Here is a 22,808-nt window from a genome sequence, read left to right as displayed (position 1 = left end):
TATACATTATTTACAGAATGGGCCTTGCATGATTGGCTACTTCAGGGCTACACCTGTGGGGCCAATCAGGTTGTGGATTGACTTCTGTCAGCAGCCTGATTGGCTGCTTCTACAGGCCAATCAGGTTTGCTGATTCACTTCCACCTGGAGCTGGATTGGGTGGCTCCTGCGGACCAGTCAGACTGCTGCATTCTGGATCCTATTGTTCTAGGATTCAGCTCAGTACATTACATGTATCTTATTCATAAAAGTTGCTGAAGGTGATCTGCGTTCATGATAAACACCATTGTCTTGGGAACTTTGCAGAAAGCCACTTGTCTTTTGATTGGCTGAAGGATTTAAGTTGCCTCATCAGGTTTGCTAACACTTGACCCAATGTTTATGAGAAATCAGTGGTCTTCATAAGCTTTGCTCTGTCTGATTATCCTCTCTTGACCATTATAGGCATGAGAATTATCTCCCCAGGAATAAGTATCACTGGAACTGAGCAGCTTGGTTTAAAGAGTCTGGCACAACATTTCAAGTGCTTCTCCTCCCTGGAGTAATAATAATATCAATTCAAATCAAATGTTTATTACGATTGCTAAAGACCAGCATTATATTGGACATACAAAATAATCTTCCTCACTTTGTCTAATGGTTGGGCTGATCTTCACCACTGGGTTTATGGGATTCTGAGCATTTCCTCTGTGGATGAATCCATGTTGCCTCATTTTTGAAACATGGCATACAACCTCTGTTCCTGACATTTGGGAAGAAGCAGCAGCAGCTTCCTCTCTGCTGCTTCCTTTGGAAATGTCTGCAGGAGCCCTTAGCTTGTCATGTTACTCTCCATGGCAGGTGGGCCGTTCCGTCCTAGCAAATGCATTGACACGGTGCTCTTGTATCAAGAAGAATCATGGCACTTGATTGAATTCTATTTCTTTTCTTCTGCCTTCCATCCACACATTGCCACCAACATCTTTGCTTTCATTCTGTCCATCACAGCAGGAGCAGGGCTTAAAGCTTTCCAGGAACCTGTCAGTCCTGTAGCAGGCGGGCAGGAAGGTTTTTTTATTATTATTTTAAATGAGCAGAATGACAGCACTCAAAGAATGCATGGATGAGTTCTGAGCTATGACTAGAAGCATGAACATCCGACGAGTCTCATTGGAACAGGCCACAAACTCATCTAGCCCAGTATCTCGTGCTCATGGTGGCATAGCTTCCAATATTTCTCCGATGAAAATAGGGACGTCCTATTCAACAACAAAAACAACAATAACAACCAAACCACACCCATCTGAATGGGTTGCCTCAGCCACTCTGGGTGGCTTCCAACATATATAAAAACATAATAAAACATTAAACATGGGGGGGGGAACCCTTCCCTATACAGGGCTGCCTTCAGATGTCTACAAAAGGTTGTACAGTCATACCTTGGTTTTTGAACAGCTTAGTTAGCAAACATTTTGGCTCCCGAACATCACAAACCCTGTTTGCAAACTATTTTTGGAAGCCGAACATCTGACAGGGGTTCTGCGGCTTCCAATTCCAATCAGAAGTCGTGCTTTGGTTTCCGAACGTTTTGGAAGTTGAACGGACTTCTGGAACTGATTCCATTTGACTTCCAAGGTATGACTGTATAGTTACTTAGTGTATCTCCTTGGCTCATGGGTCGCACAACTCCATACCCTCCAACATTTATCCAATGAAGATAGAGACATCCTTTAAAAAGTGGGACATTCCAAGATCAAATCAGAAACTGGGACGGCTTCTGTAAATCCACGACTGTCTCTGGAAAATAGGGATACTTGGAGGGTTTGTGGTGGCTGACAAGATGTCTCTTGGATTCCTGCAAGTGGGACGTTGGCACCATAAGCCCTTTCCGGTTCATGACCTCCCGCAACAAGATAGCCAACGATTAGCCACCCAGCTAGGTTCAAGGTGTTGGTACAGCAGGTTCTGTCCATAGGATAGAACATGGGTTGTGGAAGGGCTAACAAGATATCCCAGGGCCTGGGTGGGTGGGTCAGTTTGGATGACATCTGGTATCTGATTGGAGGGAATGGTTGTTGCTGAGGAATTTAGCACCTTGCAATTGCTTGATTGACAGCCCTGGCAATATATATGCATACTGAGCAGTTTGCTGCTGCCTCTTTGCTGCTCACATCAAATCTCCTGCCCGCCCTCCGCTATGTTTAGGCCCTTTGCACTGACCTTGCGGTGCCTGTCATGGGGTCACCTGTATTCTGGGGCCTGGTAGGAATTTTGCCACTTGGCTGATTGGCTGGTGCCAGGTGGTTTTTGCCTACTACGCTGCAATTAGTCACAACGTGTAAGGTTGCGGTTAGGCATTGGTTCAAATAAAATGGACGAGGGGTGCGGATTTTGGCTGGGCCTGACCCTCATTGATTGCTGCTGCCATATAGAAGTATTCCGTTAAAGGAATCCTGGGGCTCCACATGTTTGTCTCTTTAACCCCGCTAGGGGTCAGGCCACGCATGAGCCTCGGGGAGCATCTGGGGAGAGGACAAGAAGAAGGGCTCTTGCCCCCTGCCCCGTCCTCTCTCAGGGGGTGCTTACTTACTGGCTCCCCTACTAGGCTAGATGGGAGTCAGATCTGTCCCAGGCGGGGGACAGATGGCTGGGGAACCAATGCCTAAGCAACCACTCACATTATTATTTGTATTTTAATAAAGTTGTGGCCAAATTTAATGTCAAAAACCTTAAACTAAAATTACGTGTTTAGTGTGAGTTATTGGCATGCAATGACTGGGGCAGATCTACTTTGAAGCTAATGAAGCTTAAACGTCAGGGCCCTGATTCTGGAGGGGGTCCAGAAGTGATTTTAGTCCACATTGCTTAAGAATTTTGGGTCTAGTAAACCCATTTTGAGTCACACAGCTCAAATCATTCTATGATGCATCATACATCCTAATTTTCACACACACCCTAACTATAAGACACAGGAAATTTTTATTCACACCAGTGACTTTTGCATGTGAGATAATCCAGTACAGCAGTTTCATTCAAAATATGTAGTTTTTTTTGTTTGATGTTGATGATCTGTCATAGAACAACCCCACTGAAGAAGATAACTGCGGTTACCCAGACTTTGAGGCTGATTGTGAAGGGCCCCCCAACAGTTCAGTACCCCCAAAATGTAGGTCCGTCACTGGGTACTGGTGTACAAAGCCCTATACAGCTTGGGACCTGGATACCGACAATATCATCTCAGCTCTTACACACTTAATTGATCACTGTGTTCTGCAGGAGAGGGTCTCCTACCAATGCCATCTCATTATGAGACCAGTTCTATATAGGAATAAGGCCTTTGGTGTGGTGGCACCCAAGTTTTGGAACTGACTCCTGTTATATATCAGTCAGATGCTGCTTCTATTGTCTATTGCCTTTGGAAGGCCTTCCTTGTTTCAACAAAGCCTTTTAAATTGGAGCTCTTAATCTAAAGTGGAGATCTTAATCACAGTCTTGGATTTGGCCTTGTTTTTATAAATGAAATCATATATGGAATTGTTTTTACCTGTTTGTGTATGTGGAGTTGTTTTTTTTACATATGGACTTGTTTTCACTGTGCTGCTTTGTTATTTTGCTGTGATCATTAAGGACTCTTTAAATGGTAAGCGACTCTTTTCACTTTGTCCTGCTTATCTACTGCCAAAGTGAGGGAGGAAGCCCAGTCCCCGAAGCCTGACACAGGCCTCTTGTGGATCTCACTGGAACCTGGAAGCCACAGCTGCCCCTTCTTGCTTCTCCGGTGACAGAGGCGGTGCCCACAGAGCTGCCGCTTGGGTTCGGCTTCCTCAGTTTGTCTCAACAATACCTCCACAATGGCACTTCGTTATGATGTAATTTCGGAGGAAGCACTGTGTGTGTGTGTGTGTGTGTGTGTGTGTGTGTGTGTGTGTGTGTGTGTGTTTTAACATGTAAGCAGGTGTGTGGAATTGTGGCTGCCAAGTTGCTGACCAGTGACAAAACTCCCTTTGGGGAAAATAAAATAAAAAGTGGCTTCTTTCCCAATAAGTCTTCCCAAATTTATAGAGTCCTTCCAATTTGCCCCATTTGAATAAGCCAGTGCCAGATGACCAAGCATTGCTGGTTCTGATTAGAAATGGTTTCAGGCTTTGGTGGACCTCCACCAAAGGTCTCATTTAGGAAACCTAATATGTATGTGCATAAAGGAAAGAGAAGGCATCGGTTTCACCCCACAATTGGTCCTCAAAAATCTTGTCTCAGCTGTGTTTTTTGACACCTGCCTAGTGGAGAATTGATATGCGCTGTTTTCTTTCCCCAGTGGCTCGCTGCTTTGGAGGACTCCCAAACTCATTTTCAGAACCAGAGTCTCTGCTCCGCAATGTTCTGTGTAAATCTGCCAGGGCTGGAATAAAAGGATGTGTGGGAGAGAGAGGAAAGGGGGGGAAGAACCCCATTGTGGTGGTTCAGCCAGATTCCTTTTTAGGTCACTGCATGAGTGCAAATCTAAGAGCAGGCTTATATGCGTGGGCAGGGGTGAGCGAGATGTACCTTGCATTTTCTCACCAGATATAGTTCTACTTTGTAGCAATTTTCAGGGATCTATTGCCTTTCCTTTCCTTTTTCTCTTTTGTTTTCTGCCCGGGTCGAGAACATTTCCTCCAGCTCTCCTGAGAACATGGTTTCCCCCCTCGTCTATTTCAGAGTGTATTTTGGCAGATTACAGAAGTGGGTGATGTAAATCATAACTATCTTTTTTGCCGTTATCATTTATTTCCCCTCCCTTCCTTTGACACATTCTTTCGCACCGTCAAGTCTAATCTGCACCAGGAGTTGGAGCGTCTTAAACCTGCACAAGACCTTGTGGGTAATCCCACGCAAATTGCTCTTCCGGGAGAGCTGGGCTGCATTACATTTATTGTGCAAAAAGAAAGAAAGAAAGAAAACGATCAAGAAAGAGAGAGGAAAAAGGGAAGGATGCAAAAACAAGCAAGAAGAAGGTCCCCCCTCCCGCCACAACTGTTTGTTCTGTGGAATTCAGAGCAGGTGCCAGAGGCGATGGTTTAAAACATTTGACATTCAAAAACGGCACACGGCACGTCTGGCTTCTGCTCACCCTCAGTGGATTGGTCCCTTAAAAGAAGACTCTACATGCGAGTGGCGTTGCATATGCCTGTGATATTTCATTTGAAACTGTCACTATTTTAACAATAAGAGAAAGAGAAGAAAGGCAGTAGGGGACAAAATGTGCCTGCTGATGGTTTTGCAGACACTTCTGTACAAATCTCTGTGGGAAACGGGGGGTGTGCTCAACTCAAAGAGCAGCTGACGCTTCTTAATGCAGCAGAGAGGAAACCGCCGCATGTCGCCGGCAGCATCGATACTCCATATTTTTCTCTTGTTCCATTTATGTGCATTAATAAAGGATCCTCCTAAATCCATTTGGGTCCCCTGCTTGAAATAAATGGTGCCCATCCCAGTTGCCTTTGCACCGCAGAAGCAAGGATCAATTGGCCAACGATGCAGTAATGGGAGAGGGGGGTTGTATCATTCCCCCAGCAAGGAGAAACCCAGCCTGGTTCCAGTCATTAGTCTGAAGATAATAATAATAATAATAATAATAATAATAATAATAATAATAATAATAATTTATTTATACCCCACCCATCTGGCTGGGTTTCCCTAGCCACTCTGGGTGGCTTACAACAGAAAAATAAAACAGTAATCTATTAAACATTAAAAAGCCCCCCTGAACTTCAGACCCACTCCCTGAACTTCAGAACACTCCTCAGTTCTCACCATTGCTTCCCAGGCCACACATCTCACTGGCCCTATCATGAAAGGTTGTTTTCTGCTGCTCCAGAGAAGCAGACACGGAGCAATGGATTCAAGCTATAAGAAAGAAGATTCCACCTAAACATTAAGAAGAACTTCCTGACAGTAAGAGCTGTTCGGCAGTGGAATTTGCTGCCAAGGAGTGTGGTGGAGTCTCCTTCTTTGGAGGTCTTTAAACAGAGGCTTGACAGCCATTTGTCAGGAATGCTTTGATGGTGTTTCCTGCTTGGCAGGGGGTTGGACTGGATGGCCCTTGTGGTCTCTTCCAATTCTATGATTCTATGTATCCCAAGTGTTTTTGCCTGGTTGGAATGTGTCTTTTAATGTTGAAAATGACTCTTGCTTGTCTGGATGGTAGACTTTGGGCTTTCAAATTTCAGTGGCACCCTGGGCAATAGCAGAATTTGACACCTCCTGCCTCTCGCCTTCCATTCTAAGTCATTGTTGGGGTGCCCCTTGTGGCACCCTCTTGGCTCAATCCTTGGTGTTGGAAAAATTAAATTCATCTCTGTTAACAGGGAACCCCAAACAATTCAGTTGCCAAGATTCTTGGTGGGACACTCACAGAATATCAGAACCAGGAAGGTGCCAAAGAGAATCAGTCAACCATCCCATCTGCCAGTTGGTTTCTCCAGTTTATTAGGTGCGGCCAACCAGCCCTATGAGAACAAGATGTTAGTGGTCTGTCGTTCCAAAGCCTTTTGTCTTTGTAGCCTAATGTTGCATGAGATAAGAAGCTTGAAATTCAGGGCTGATTTCAGGATAATGTTTTCCATCCTATGAAAGAGCTTTGTGGCAGAGGTGGAGCGAATCATCTAGCAAATGAAACACATAAGGAAACTGGGAACACAGGAAGCTGCAATATATTGAGTCAGATCTAGCTCAGTATTGTCCACATAGGTTGGGTTTCAGCCAAGAGTCTCCCCCACTCCTACCTGGAGATTCTGGGGATGGTTATTATTACAGTACATTTATATCACACCTGTCCTCCAATGAACTCATGGTGGTGGACATTGTTCTTCTCCCATTTTCCATTTTATCTTTACAATAATAGCTCTGTGAAGTAGGTCAGGCTGAGAGTCAGTGACTGGCCCAAGGTCATCCAACAACAGAGTGAGGATTTGAGTCCTGGTCTCCTCCTAGCTTTAATACTCTAACCACTTCACCACACTTCCGGTTCTTTTACATATTAAAAAAGCAAAATGCAGGAGACCTTTTGCAGCACCATGTACAGTTTGGCCCCTGGGTGGGGCCTTCACCCACACTTGGCATGTTGGCTCTGTCAATCCATAATATAACAGCCATGTCACCAGGCCACAGTGCATCCATCTGCTCAAGCTCAAGCCATGAAATCATTACCTTGGATATCACATATAGAAGGCTGTCCTAGTGCTCTGTAGCACAACATGAGCTCAAGAGGACCCCTTGTAGAAATGAAAGGGGAGGAAGGATAAACCCTACTCAAATGTGGCCCATAATTAACCTGTGGATATTATTAAAGGAAACAACACAGTCAGGATTCATTGAAAGGATTAGAGATTTGCATTAAGTACAAAAATTGGATCTTTGCATCCTTTAGGTGGCTTTAGATTGTGGAGGCCATAAAGCTCCTTATTTTTCACTCCTACGGTGTAGACTGCATTGGAATAGTCTGGCATAGTCCCCCTTTCTGAGTGAGGACGATAGAGTCCATGGTGCAGGGTCTATAGCTCAATGGTAGATAAGGCTGTCTCCAGACATTTTGCTGCCTCAGGTGAAGGAGAAGACAGTATAAGACCCCCTGACATAAATATAACTAAAGTGTCTAAAACACAATAATTATGACCTCGACAATATAAAACGATGCTCACGTGACAAGCAATTATAGGATTACTACTAAAGACCAAACAGATGGCTTTATGAGTCAACACATACAGAAGTGACACAGGCAGGAAATAAATGGATTCACCTGTTCCTAGTTAGACGCCTGCCTCTAAATTGAGCTGTGCTGTGCTCTACAGGTGTCTCCCTGTGCAATTGGCTCACATGCGACTGTGTATACACATGGCACCGGGAAATAAATAAATAGATTTACACCAGGAATGGCAGGAGACAGCTGGAGAGTCCTCGTGGCTCACAAAGAGACCTTCCCCAGAGTCCAAAGAGGACTTCGGTGAGGCCAGGGGAAGCCCCAAACAGACCGGAGGCACAGTGGGGCTTCGTTTAGGGTGCTCAGCCTCCCTGCCTAGCAGCTGACATGTGTGGCAGTACAGCTGCAGCAGCCGCTTTTCCACATGCCCTCTAACCCCCAATCAGCTCTAGAATTTCTAGTTGAAAAGAGAGTGGTGTGGAGAGAAAGTAGGAGAGAGAGCTGGACAGCAGGGGGGAAATGGGCATTTAGAGGCTTTTTAGCTTCACCACTTACATGATTTTCACATGCAGGGAGGCAGAACGTAACCCCATCTAAGTGGGAGGATGCCTGTACTGCGTCAGAATAGTGGTGTGCCTCCCCTCTTCACAATTCATCTGCATTTCCCCCCAATAATTTCTCATCAATGAATGAGAAGGTAAATTTCATTTGGGAACTATCCAAGGGGAGAGAAAACTTCAGTGACATTCTCATGGGTGGAATGCTGGGTTTTTGATGCACTTACTTTTGAAGGGTGCCTGTGTTTGCCCTTTCATTCCATATAAATAATCGCCCCAGTGGTCTACACCCTTCAGCTTTCCTGAATGCCCATGCTTCTATCAAAGCCCAGAAAAAGGCATCACAGAATAACTAGGACTTTTTCAGATCAGGAAGTGTGGACAGCCAGGGAGGCTGCAGAGTGCTGGAGAAATGTTTAATGGAAAGGAAGCAGACCAATGCACCACCCTTGGCTAGGTAAAGGTAAAGGGACCCCTGACCATTAGGTCCAGTCGTGACCGACTCTGGGGTTGCGCGCTCATCTTGCATTATTGGCCGAGGGAGCCGGCGTATAGCTTCCAGGTCATGTGGCCAGCATGACAAAGCCGCTTCTGGCGAACCAGAGCAGCACATGGAAACGCCGTTTACCTTCCCGCTGTAGCGGTTCCTATTTATCTACTTGCATTTTGACATGCTTTCGAACTGCTAGGTTGGCAGGAGCTGGGACCAAGCAACGGGAGCTCACCCCGTCACAGGGATTCAAACCGCCGACCTTCTGATCAGCAAGCCCTAGACCCACCTGGGTCCCCAGCTACCTCCCAACAATAAGGGAAATAGACCCTCAGCTACCTCCCAACAATAAGGGAAAGGCAAAACCCCACAGCCACTGAAATCCTAAAGAAATCCTGAAGTGCCTCAAGAATGAGCCAAAAAAGGGAAGCTGCTTTTGCAGAGGGGAAGAAAACATGCAAGCAACTGGAGAATAGACTCTGTCACACCACTAGATCAGATGGCACAGCAGTACCAAACTGGGAATTATTCAGCAGGGAGAGAATGGGAAAGTGAGGTTGTTCAGTTGTAGGTAGGGATGTATGCAACAATGGTTGCATGCAACACTGTTTCCATTCTACTGCAGCTTGTCTTTCTCCAAAAACTGTTATTCATTTCGCTATCCATGTAAGTTACATAATATCACTATCGTTGACATTTCCCCACCCTAGTCATTTCAGTGCAAATGAAACACAATGCAAATTGGAAGCATGTAATCAATTACGTATCATTTGCAGTTGGAAAGCAACAACAGTGAATACCAAAAATATTTGCTGGACTGATTTCTGTTCTGGACATGGGACAAATAACTGAATGTGGCCAATTTTTTGCTCCCATTTCCATTGGAATTCTCCAACACCCCTAGCGGCAGAGCATACGCTTTGCATTCAGAAAGTGCCAGACACAATCATGGGCGTCTCAGAGTAGGAGCGGAAATGGCCCTTGCCTGAAACCCTGGAAATCTGCTGTCAATGTTGGAACTAGGTGGAACAATGGTCTGACTTTGTGTATGGCACTTTTCTATGTCTCTTGTCTCATGGAATGTGCAGTCTTGGCTCAGTATGGCATGTTCTTCTCATAGTGGCTTTCATCCTTCTTAGGAAATCTGTATTGAGAGAAGGGTTGCCAGACTCAATAGAGGACAGGACTTTTGTGCCTTTAATTGCCTTGAGTCTGGAAACCTTGAAACTGCCTTGAGTTCGGAAATTAAACAAAGGGTCTGCTGGTATCTCTTTAAGGTTTCCAGACTCAAAAGAGAACAGGGCAATTCAAGGCACAAAAGTACTGTCCTCTATTGAGTCTGGCAAGCCTAATTGAGAACCATCTGTTCCATGGGGGCTGGTCTGGATTTCTTCATCCCTTCCCAAGGCTATAGCCAAATTCCATATAGGGAAGCTTCATATGCACCTATTTTGTTCTTATGAGAAGGAAACTATATCTCTGCCCTCTACAACAGCACAGAAATAAGGGGGGGGGACTTCTGGATCCGTTATACCATGGCAACCTCTCCCTTCAAAATACTAATCAGTCTGTGAAACTCAAGGCAGCCACAGTGCTGAAATGTTTCCTGTGGTTTTACGATTCCAGGGGGCATTGTTTGGTGATATGAAGAAACTTTTAGAAAATACCCACAACCTCTGAGCAGAAACATAATAATAATAAAAACCATAATATACCTGAGAAGCACCAAATTGTAATTGTCCTTGCTCTGGTTAGCGATTCTGTTGGGGCCTCGCATTGCTTTGATAAACCTGATAGCTCAAGAGTAACAGCTGGAGACCCTTGGAAGGAGGATTACCGGGTAGCACACTCTGGTCACTTCAAACAGAGACTGGGTTTTTACTTTTCAACTCAGTGAGATCATCAGAGTGCTCCTACTTTGTGATTCGCTACCTCTTCCCGGTGGGGCAGGCAGGCAGGAATTCAATTCAGTTTGCATTTAAATGTGAACCCACCTAATTTGTGCTTTCCAAAACAGTACATGAACCAAGACACAGCCATTCTTTGAAATTTGCACCTCTCCAAATTTTGCAATGAATTTCTCCAGCCAATGCACATACTCAGGTAAAGTATTGTTGTGTGGGAACAGGGATGCTCCTTATCCCTGGGTGCCAGATTTATCTCTCTAGATCAGGGGTCAGCAAGGCTTACCAGCCATGGGCTGAATCACTCCCGTGGAGATTGTCCGTGGGCCGGACCGGCGCAACGCAACGCTGGAAATCACATCTGTGCATGTCTGCGGTGCTGGAAATCGCTTCTGCGCATGCCCAGACGCCAAAAATCTCGCCTGCGCAGAAGTGATTTTCGGCAACTGGGCAAGTGCAGAAGTGATTTCTGGTGTCTGCAGGTGCACAGATGCAATTTCCGGCGCCGTTAGGGCACCTCCAGATAACCTGTTCGTTGAACATGCACCTTGCTAAGTTTGCAGGGAGATTTCATGACATTAGCTATTTAATAAGCATTCATTTCTGATTTCACAGAATCACAGAATTGTACAGTTGGAAGGGACCATGCATTTGTTTTGGTGGCTATCAGATGATGCTATGCCAGAGAAAACATTACTCCATACTTTCCAGTGCATCTTCACACTACAGTCATACCCCAGGATATGTCCGCTGCGGGTTGTCTTTTCAGGTTACAGACGCGCTGAACCCGGAAGTCCCAGAATGGGTCACTTCCGGGTTCGGTGCGCCCGTGACCTGAACGCATGCGCAGAAGCGCTAAATCGTGCTTTGCGCATGTGCAGAAGCGCCACATTGCGTCACGCACGTGCGCAGATGCGACACTTCATGTTGCAAACGGGCCGCCAGAACGGATCCCGTTCGCAACATGAGGTACGACTGTATTTTCCTTAACACTAAAGTCCACTCTGTGAGGAAGTGGGTGTCAGGAACCAGGAGCCAGTTGCCTCTTTGTTGGGTGATGGAGGCAAGAACTCCAAAGGTGGAGGCAAGGGGTACAAAGGGCCCACTCCAGAAGTGCTGCTATTAGATTAACCCGTGTTACCTTTGTCGCTGCCCCCGTCAGCCGCTGGTGGAGAAGCAGCACTGTGAGTGGCACCAGTTTCTGGCAAGATCCCATGAGATCTCACTGGAAATCGGCACTGGGTAGTGGCACTGCTTCAGCAGCGGTGGAGGTGGTTAGGCAGGTTTGGGCGCCTGCAGGGGCCACAGCCTCAAGGGCTTCCACCACCTGAGGCAGCTGCTTCACCCTACCTCATGGATGGGCCGGCTCTAACACAGAGGAATCTACTGCAAAAGGCCCAGGAAAAACAGAGACTCCCCTACTCCATCACTGCAGGAGATTACTGGAGAAAGTTTGGCCCCTTTGAGTGAAGCAAGATCTTGCAGTACAAGTGGGACTAACCATGAAGCAGCGCCTGCTACTAATACCAAATAAGGGCTTTCCCACCATCTTTTTCTTGCTGGAGCATCTTCAGAGCACTGCCTGAAATATTAATACAGTGGTACCTTGACTTACGAATGACTTGACTTACAAATGTCTCGACTTACGAACAGAGCTCCGTCCGCCATCTTGGATGCGGTTTAGATAGGATTTTTTCGACTTACGAATTTTTAGATAGGGTTGCTTCGACTTACGATTTTTTTTCTCCCAATGCATTCCTAAGAGATTCGACTTATGGATTTTTTTGACTTACGAATGTGCGTTCGGAACGCATTAAATCCATAAGTAGAGGTTCCACTGTAGTAGTAGTAGTAATAATAATAATAATAATAATAATAATAATAATAATAATACCCTGCCCATCTGGCTGGGTTTCCCCAGCCACTCTGGGCGGCTTCCAACAAAATATTAAAATACAGTGGTCTGTTATACATTAAGAGCTTCCCTAAACAGGGCTGCCTTTAGATGTCTTCTAAAAGTCTGGTAGTTGTTTTTCTCTTTGACATCTGGTGGGAGGGTATTCCACAGGGTGGGTGCCACTACCAAGAAGGCCCTCTGCCTGGTTCCCTGTAACTTGGCTTCTCACAGCAAGGGAACCGCCAGAAGGCCCTCACCGCTGGACCTCAGTGTCTGGGCAGAACGATGGGGGTTGAGACGCTCCTTCAGGTATACTGGACCACGGCCATTTAGGGCTTTAAAGGTCACTTCATGTCCAGAAGCTTGTAAGTATTGAAATTGTAAGCAGCTCACACCACAAAACCAAATATAACCGTACCAGAAATAAATATTTTTGCAGTGAAAAAAATGTGTCCTCTAGAAAAAAATAAAATAAAGGTGGAAGATGAAAAAAAGAATCCTGGAACATATGCGGGAGAAACCCTGTCAAGAAATTCAGAGCAAGCAGAAAGCCATTACTTAAACAGGCTATTGGAACTACACAAATAATTACAAAGAAAGGTCTAATAATATTTAGTTTCAACGTGTTCACAAACAATCCCTTTCCATTATTAGGCAAACTGCCCTCTGGAGGAGCCACAAAACTAGACAGAAATACATTAATTATTAGACCTTTGGATATTGCTGTGGCCGGCAGAAGCATTATCGAGCAAAGTTCATCTAAAAATAGGGAGGGCAAGTGTGTTAGAGATCTATGCAATGGATCAGGAAAGCAGAGTCCGAAAACGCATTGATGAACTGAGGATTTTCTTCTTCTTTTAGAGACGAAATGCTTCCAAGTTTGAAAAATTGACCTCTGGTTGGCAGCAGAATAATCCAGGTGTTCTCTCTGGGGAGAGCGGCTTTGCATTATCCGCCTTGTTACTAGCCAGGCTATACATGTCTGCACCACACTGAATGCTCTCTGCATCACAATAGCTTTACACACACAGTTGTAATACCCTGAGGCTGGGTATAAATAAATTGACAGTCTTCTTCCTCGCTAATTCCATCAGCGAGATCTCGGGCAGCATACTAATAGGAGCCATCCTTAGCATGCTGGAGAGAAAATATGGACGCAAGCTTGAACATTCAGAGTCCTCTGGATGCCTGCTGTCTTTCACTTTGCCCAGCCAGGCTCCCCTGCTACCATGCCTTTGCTGCAAATGTACCCTCCTATCCATTGCCTTCATCTAGAGCAGTGGTTCCCAACTGGGGGTCCTTGGACACAAGGGGTTCCACAAAACACACCCAGGGGATCTGCGTCACCTTTCACAGAATGAAAACTACCACAGAGATAGCATTTTCCCCCAAAATTAGGGGTTCCATAGTGTTATAAGGGGAAAAAAAACCCTGCTCCTTTCCCCTTATGCAGTGGTGTCCAAACTTTTTTCAAAGAGGGCCAGATTTTATGAAGTGAAGGGCTGTAGGGGCCGGCCATAGGGCCGACCAAAGTTGTTGAGCTTTATTTATGATTTTACCCCAAAGTTGTTGAGCTTTTTTTAAGGGTTGGAGTTGTTGAGCTTCTTTTAGGATTGAAGTTGTTGAGGTTTATTTTTATTTATTTTTTTAGATTTTTACCCCAGGAAATAAACTGCCACAGGCCCCTGAAACAGACTTTGGACATACCTGCCTTATGGTGTATCCAAGAGCCCATATAGAGTCCTTAAGAGGGTTTCCTATTGGTAGGAGAACCAGAGTATATTGGTAGTGCCAACCAGAGTATATTGAGAAGCAACGCAGCTAGTAAGCCTGATCTTTATTAACTGTTGCAACAGGGTCACCACTCACCACACCCAGAAGGGAGGAGAGAACCCAAAACAATGGTGTGCAAGCACTTCTTTGGAAGTTGCCCACCCTGTAGCCCAAGGCCACTCCCCTGAAACATCATGCATACATCACAGAAGGAGGCGGTCTACAGCAGAAATACATCACAGGAGTCAGTCTACAGCAGAAATCCTGTTTGCCAGGTATAACCTGGTATAATGGCCTCGGTCCAGTATACCTGAAGGAGCGTCTCCACCCCCATGATTCAGCCCGGACACTGAGATCCAGCACCGAGGATTTTCCCGGTTTTTTTCCAGGTCTTCACATCAACTTGAGCCTGATCCAGGACTTAGTGTCCATTTGCTTAGGAAGGCATAACTGGGGCCTCCATGCCTTCCTCTGATGAGGAATCCCCTGACTGAGAAGTGGCATTTGTTCTGCTTCAAAGCCCTGGGCACAAAGCAATCTGGCCGCAATCCATAGCCCTGTGGCAAGGGGGAGGCAAACGAAACAGGTAGCCTGGCTACCGAATGCCTCTCTGCAACATGCTGTCACACCTTTCCTCTGCCCCAGCCAGCAATCACAATGCACTTTTTTTTTAACTAGTTAATAATAGTTCCTAATCTGAGTCACAAGCATAGAAAGGAAACACAGCCATGCTGGGACGTAGCTCACACCTTGGGAAGCAGCTTGTTGCTGTTACTAAGGAAACCTTCCTTGGTAGTAATGGCAATGGAAGCCGGTGTCAATGAGCTTTGGCAGGGAGGGGTTGGTGCCGCAGGGTCAGGCTGGCTTGATAGCAGAAGAGTTGGGCAGTGCGGCAATTGAGCCTGCCCTCTGTGCGAGAGCTTCGATGCATGCATTTAGTAAGGGTCAAGGAGGGCCAAAGCGGAGGGGAGTTCACAGGCACTTTCTCACTTCTCTGCATGCACCCAGGGTCCAATTCCCACCGCCCCAGGGTAGAGAGGCTTCCATTGGAAATAATTGAGAATGGCTTTGTGTCCCGCAGGGAGCAAATGAGGACCCTGCAACTATTTCATTTCATCCTCAGCGCTTTTCCAGCAGTCATTATTCAGCAGGATGGGAAGACATAAAAGGTTTTGCAGTTGTCCGGGCTGGAGTTAGCATTGCTTTGCTTGCTGAAGCTGAGTTGTGGTGGTTTGAAGGAGCTGGGTACAGTTTCACATGCTGTTAGAAATAAAAATAAAAATTAATGGAAAGGAGGTGGGTGGATTCGGCGTGGGCTGAGGAACTTTCCTTACAATATGATTGCAGCCTGGAACTACCGTAAAACTAGCCTGTGCTCACACTCCCCTTACTGTGTACTTGCTGGGTTTCCAGTGCTGGGTTTTTCATCCAAAAATGCACATGTAACCTCGACTTTGTTATAAAATATTACTGTTCAATGTGTTGTTTCTCAAACCGGCTTCACACAGATTGGAATCCTTAAGCCTTTCCCAGTATGATGTGATATTAAACCTTCTCACTGCATTGCAGGGGGTTGGATTAGATGACCTTTGGGATACCTTCCAACCCTACAATTGTGATTGTTAGGTGTGTTTCTTGTAATTGGCTTCCTGTTGTTTGCTTGTTCTTTAACAGATGTTATGTTCCCCTTACTCGTCTTCCTTTTTCTTTCTGCCCCTGTTAATGATGGCAGTCAAATCCACACCACTTATGGAAAGCATATTTATAGCACTTTAAAAGCCATGGCTTCCCTCAAAGAATCCTTGGAACTGTAGGTTACTCCTCATGGATCTACAATTCCCAGTACCTTTAAAAAAACTACAGTTCTCCAGGATTCTTTGGGGGAAGCCATGTGCTTTAAATGTTGTGTATGTGACCTGAGTGTGTTTGCATTCTTGGTACCCCAAGGAGGATGCAGCTCCCCCCCCCAAAAGAAGCGATCTGAATGGTTTACTGGTGTAATCAAATGAATTGTTGTTGTTGTTTAGTCATTTAGTCGTGTCCGACTCTTCATGATCCCATGGACCAGAGCACGCCAGGCACTCCTGTCTTCCTCTGCCTCCCGCAGTTTGGTCAAACTCATGTTGGTAGCTTCGAGAACACTGTCCACCCATCTCGTCCTCTGTTGTCCCCTTCTCCTTGTGCCCTCAATCTTTCCCAACATCAGGGTCTTTTCCAGGGAGTCTTCTCTTCTCATGAGGTGGCCAAAGTATTGGAGCCTCAGCTTCAGGATCTGTCCTTCCAGTGAGCACTCAGGGCTGATTTCCTTCAGAATGGATAGGTTTGATCTTCTTGCAGTCCATGGGACTCTCAAGAGTCTCAATCAAATGAATGATACAGCTCAAATGGGCAGCTTTCATGAAGGCTCAGCATTACTATCTATCTGCCAATGGATCATCCTATTGGCCCTGCATAGGTTGGGATTGTCATTTGCTTCTGCCCTCTTCCTCAGCAGGAACATGTAGCAAAATGGTGATCTCACTGTTGCGAGTAAAGCAACAGTGCTTGCAATTAGTTACATGACCCAGTAGGGGCGATTGTCTTTCTGCTTATCTGTTCTTCCTCCTCACCTGTTCCTTCTCTTTCACCTGTCCTGTTCCTTCCTTGTGCTTGTTCATAAAGTTGGTTGCTTCCTTTCCAGTTTTTACGCCCTTCTTGCCTCTTCTCCAAGTTAGTCCTTTCAAGCCACTCAGTATGAGTTAGCATGTACTAGTGCCTCTGTTTCGGCCTCTGGTAAAACCTGAACCCAGAATTTGCTTTGTTTTCTGTGACTAATAAACCTTAAATTGTCCTTATCTCTTTCATGCAGTAATATTGTCAGCCCGTTTCCTTCTGTACACCACTGCAATATATTTGTCAAACTCTAACACTCACTCAGTCTTAATTTGGTGACTTTGTTTGGAGCTCTGATGGTTTCCATTTATGTGTCCTCAGGGTCTACAAATAGGGACTTGGGAATTGGAGGAGATGGGAGCCAAGTTTTGCCTTGGGCTCCTCATCCTGCAGCTGAAATCGCTACCTTGCAGCAAGAAGGTGATGGCACAAGCAACAGCTCTGCTGGACGTGGAAGAGGAAATCACAGACCTCCGAGCCCAAAGGTCAGAATAGCAGCACAATTTGCACCTGGTTTTGTTCCCAACATCTGTATCCAGCCTCAATGGAAGCACTAGGGTGGCTACCTAAACAGCATACACATTTCAATAAATTTTCATAACCAGCTGCACAAATATAAGATGGGGGACACCTGGCTTGCCAGTAGTACATGTGAACAGCATCTAGGTATTAGCTGCTAACTGTTGTTGGGCAACTTCAAGGCCCTTAGAGGTCTCTTGCCTTATGATTTTTTTTAAACTGGACATGGACCAAAGCCCTCCAAGTAGAGGATTCTTTCAAATACAGGACTATCCACTGTAAAATAGGACACATGGCCACCCAATTCAGATTAGTGACTGTTCTTGATCCTCAAGGCATCAGGCAATGGGATTTTTTTGATTCTGTGCTGTGATACTTATCTGATGCTATGTTGCCAGCAATATAGTAAGTTTGCTAGTAAATTCAAGATTGTGATCTGAGGCACAGAAAAGAACCAGCAAAATAAATTATTTTAAGTGCATGGGCTGATTCCTCCCTTCCCCCAGGTGGTTTCCCCCCTGTTATTTAAAGTCTTAATGCTACTTGAAGAGTAGATGTTTTTATTATTGCCTTAGCTTCTCTGTGTTTCCCAAGACTGTTTCTGGGAGCTGTAATGGAGATTTGCTGGAGGTGGGAATAGGGATGGAAGATTCCCAGGTTGTACGTCCAAGTTTGGGCAATAATATTTCCTTAAAAGTGTGTGCAACAACAAGGCTACAAAGAGAATGATAGTCTCATGCAACTGGCCTTACAGAGTTTGTGGACCCAAGTAATTTGGCCAGATCCAAGATATGCTTACTTCCTACTTCCTACATGCCAACCTAACACCTTTCTAAGAACAGCATAGAAAGAAAGCACAATTTGCTAAGAATTGCAGCTCACATAATGGGTCTTCCATTGAACTGATCCCGCTTCCCATTCCCCCCAGAAAGCAATGGTATTCCCCCCTCTCACTGTTGCAGAAATACCCCGTAATTTATGGTGGGTTTCCATTCTCTCCCTTCAGGGATGCTTTAACAGCCATTAGCACCACCTGTTCGTGTTGCTGGAGACCATATTTACAGTCTTGTTCATCATTTTTAATGTTTATGGAAGGAGAGAGAGAGAGAGAGAGAGAGAGAGAGAGAGAGAGAGAGAGAGAGAGAGAGAGAGAGAGAGAGAGAGAGAGAGAGAGAGAAGGGGGCAAATAGCCTTAAAAATAGAGACATTTCTTTAGATTAGTCATGCTCGCTTGTACATGTGAGCGTATAAATGAAGCAATTACCGTGTGTTCCAAACACCAGCCGTGCCACGGACAGCCGCCTGACAAGCAATCCGCGTGTCATTAAAGGGAGCTATTCAAGCCTGGCCAGACGGATGGATTCCAGGCATAAATCAAACCTGTCTTCAGAGCAGGAAAGCTGCAGAAGCCTTTTGAGTTAAAATAACTTGGAGATAGGGAAGGAACATTCCAAACACCTGGCAAAGCCAATAAATTTTTTTTAAGGCAGATCGTTCTTGCAGGAAGGCAGGTGGTGGTGTTGAGGGTCAAGTCGGCTCAGAGGCAGAAGGGCACCAGCAAAAATTGAGGGCAGAACGAAGTCCATCAGCATCACTAGCTTTCGTCTTGACCTGGAAGCAAAGCATGCTGTTTGTTCTCTTCTTCTCCTTTTTGGTGATTTGACTTTATTTCATCCCTCTCTTGCATCCCAGCCTTGTGGGGTGGAGAGTGAGACATCCCGAGAACAAGATGTGCTGAAATAACCGGGAGGAAATTCATTTGAGTGCAGGTTCTTTCAACCAGATGGGAAATGGTGGTGGTGCTCAAAAAAGTGACATTGCACAGCCATTTTTCCATATCATACATTATACTGCACGAATCAGCAGCTCAGTTTCTTAGACTAAGCCAGCGTCTACAATAGGTGTATCCTGAGGCATCCAGTAGCCAAAGCAGCATGGAGGGTGAGGTTGCCGGGGCGAGCAGGATTTATTGGCAGTACCCTTTGGTGGAAGTGTATTTATTTATTTATTTATTCCCTGCCCATCTGGCTGGGTTTCCCCAGCCACTCTGGGAGGCTCCCAACCAAATATTAAAAACACAGTACTGCTGTTCTTGTGACCCACCCTAGCTCAGGACACGTCAGTAGTGGGTCCCAACCCACCAGCGGAAGAGCGATAATCATTCTAGCTGGTTTAAGTTGATTCTTTGGTGTGTGAGTGTGTTGCTGTTTCTACGGCCAATAACTGTTTTTTTAATCATTCTGCTGCTTTAAGAATTGTGACTATGTTTTCTAATGGTTTTATCCTATGATACACTGCAAAATGATGGGTGGCTTATAAAGCCGTAAAGGAATATATGTGGTGGATACATGGTTGTGAGTTGTATCACTTCTCTAACTTTTCAGAAGCAATGCAAGACTCATGTTTTGGGGCTGGTTGAAACGTGGAGAGCTGTGTTTTATGGTTGTGTTTGGCATTGCAATCCTTTGTGACAGCGTTTAATTGAATTGCTTGTTAACTTAATGACAGCTTCCTTGGTGGCTTTAAACTGTGTTATCGCTTTAAAATCATTGTAAGCCTACCGCTTTAGACTCAGAATAAATATGAACAACGTTTGCATTCGGATATACGGTACATAAAGAAAGTTGATCACTAAGTTGATCGCTACAAAAGGATCCTGAAAGAACACACCACCAAATATTACCCTGTGTTTTATCCTGTCTTATCCTGGTCTACTTAACACAGTATAAGTCTTGGTCTACCTGGTCTACTTAACACAGTCTTCACTGACTGCAATTCTTGGAGGTCTCGGGTAGATTGAGGACTTTCCCTGCTACCTGAGATCCCTTAAGACAGGAGTGGGCAGCATACAGCCTAATGGTAGCATGCAACCCTTGGCCCAATTTAATGCAGCCCTCAGCCTGTTCTCATGTGTGTGGCAAGGGGAAAGGGGGGGGATGGATGGAAGAGCACAGAAGAAAGTGAGTTTGGGGCAGGGAAGGGTGCCCATTCACCTTTTTTTGAAATAATATTTATTCATTTTATAAAACTAAAAAGATACATAATACAAAAACATAAAACACAAAAATACACATAATACAAAAACATAACACCCAAAAATACAAAATATCAAGAAAAAGGAAAAAGGAAAAAGAAAGAAAGAAAAAGAATTCATATTAATCATTCTTATATCTTAACATTTTTGACTTCCTCGTATCCCCCCTCACTGTTTTTCCTTGTAGCTCATCCTTAGTAATTTCTATATCATAATTCCACTCATCTTATTTTGTCTTAACATTCATTTCATTTCTTAATTAACACTTATACCTAAATCCTAATATACTATTAATACTTTAACCTATCCTTCCTCTACAACCTCTATGTACTTCCAAATCTATATTAAACATTTACAATATTGCAATTATTCCTTATATACACTTTAAATTTCTTCCAATCTTTCTCCACCGACTCTTCTCCCTGATCACGGAGTCTCCTGGTCAGCTCGGCCAGTTCCATGAATTCAATCATCTTTATTTGCCATTCATCCACTGTTGGTAGGTCTTCTCTCTTCGAATTTTTTGCTAATAAAATTCTTGCTGCTGTTGTGGCATACAGAAAAAATCTTTTTGGGGGGATTTCCTCTCTGACTATTCCAAGGAAGAAGGCTTCTGGTTTTTTTTAAACAAAAGTGTTTTTCAACACTTTTTTCATTCCATTATAAATCTTATACCAGAAGTCCTTTACTTGGGGGCAGGTCCACCACATATGGTAAAAAGTTCCTTCTATTTTCTTACATTTCCAGGGTTCCCATTCGCTTTTGGCGATACAACCCCCGACAGATTATCCCCAAAGGATCATGCCACTTGACAGGTGAAAAAGGGTTCTGTGACGATCACCCTAAAGTCAGGCCCGGTATAGAAGGGGTTAACAGGTAATGACAGTTAGAACCCTAGGGGGCGGAGTTAGGAGGACTATATAAACCCACCCCTGGGAGGTAGGAGGGAGTTGAGTTGAGGGAGTTGTGTGGGAGGTGAAGGAGGTGTGGCTTAGAGACTGAGGGTGAGGCATTAGGTGGTAGGTAAACAGAAAGGATAGAGTGTTTGACAGTTTAGTTATTAAAGGTTAGAGGTAATAGGCCGGTATAGGGACTGTTATATAAGAATTCAGGAACTGAACTATTGAAACCATACGCTTATGTACCATTTCTAAATAACCCTCTTTTGTTCAAACATCATTCTTGACTGAAGTATTGGATAATTACCAGACTTATTACTGGTTGGTGGCAGCGGTATAATAAAGTGGTTTGTGCAGGAATCAACGGACCGTGAAACGTCTGGGGGGTCCTGTACAGGTGGAGGCAACCACCACAGGTTCCCACTCTTGGATGATGAAAGTTTTAGGATCAAGCCTGCTACCTCATGCCAAGGTTGACCTCTAAACCTTGACCTCTCCCTGAATGTGAAATGAGAGGTTCATTTAGACTACAACTCTGCACAACCTGTGGTCCAATAAGACAAACACAACCTCTGAGGCAGAGGTCTTGTCCATAACTGTACCTAGAGAAGACCAAGACAGTCATATAAATTAACTAGAGATCCCAGATATTGAACCCGGGACCTTCTGTATGCAAAGCATACACTCTGCCACTGATCAATGGTCCCTTCATCTTTACTGATCCCCCTTCTCTTACAAATCTCTATTCTTTGTCTCCTATACAAGTTTCCCTTTGCTCCAGCACCTGATATAGCTGGCAGTGTCACTCTCCAGGTGAGCATTGTCTTGCGACAGGAACTGATTCCACCTGTCACGGCTTATCTGTATAGATGCCCTTTAATGCACCTTTCTCAACTGTTTCAGCTCTACGTCTTTTCCAGAATGGAACTGACAGCACACCTTCCTCCTTTTCTGAACTCACCTGATCAGAGACATTTACAAAGGGCATTGCCAGTGTGGAACACTTGGTTGGAAAGTTAGGCATTGTGTTATTTGTCATGTTGGCTCAGAAATGGTACAATATGACCATTTCTGTAGCTGACATTAAGTGATCTTTTAGAACAAAAGTGGAGCTGGAAGCATTTCCCGTTGGTAGCATGATGAGAGCAATGGTACTGTTGCCAGCATATCCCCTAGTTTAGTGATGGGGTTTACTCTATAACAAGATGTGTGGGTAAGACTAGGGATTGGGAGAGAAATTCAATTTAGTTGCATAGAAAGGCGGATTTATCAGATCCACACATTCCAAAACAATATGAGAATGGAAATACACCCATCAGCAAAAATTAGCAGTTATCCATAGTTTTGCAATGCTATTCTCCAACAACCATTGTGGACAAAAATGCATTTATTAGTGGAAAGTCTGCATTAAAAATAGTGAAAATAA

The 22,808-nt window shown here is 44.8% G+C and overlaps 1 protein-coding gene across 1 annotated transcript in view; it reads left to right on the top strand.

Moving 5' to 3' along the window:
* Positions 1 to 22,808, top strand: part of AGBL1 (AGBL carboxypeptidase 1) — a 403,281-nt gene that overhangs the window by 256,567 nt on the left and 123,906 nt on the right. Inside the window, exon 22 of the mRNA XM_088656701.1 lies at positions 17,252 to 17,415. Within this exon, the coding sequence (XP_088512827.1) occupies positions 17,252 to 17,415 (164 nt within the window). The remainder of the gene's footprint in view (positions 1 to 17,251; positions 17,416 to 22,808) is intronic.

This window comes from Zootoca vivipara, chromosome 13 (genome assembly GCF_965207765.1).
Source record: "Zootoca vivipara chromosome 13, rZooViv2.hap1.1, whole genome shotgun sequence".
Classification (NCBI taxonomy): Eukaryota; Metazoa; Chordata; class Lepidosauria; order Squamata; family Lacertidae; genus Zootoca; species Zootoca vivipara.
Note: the sequence above shows the minus strand (reverse complement) of the source record. Positions and strands in the feature narration are given on the sequence as shown.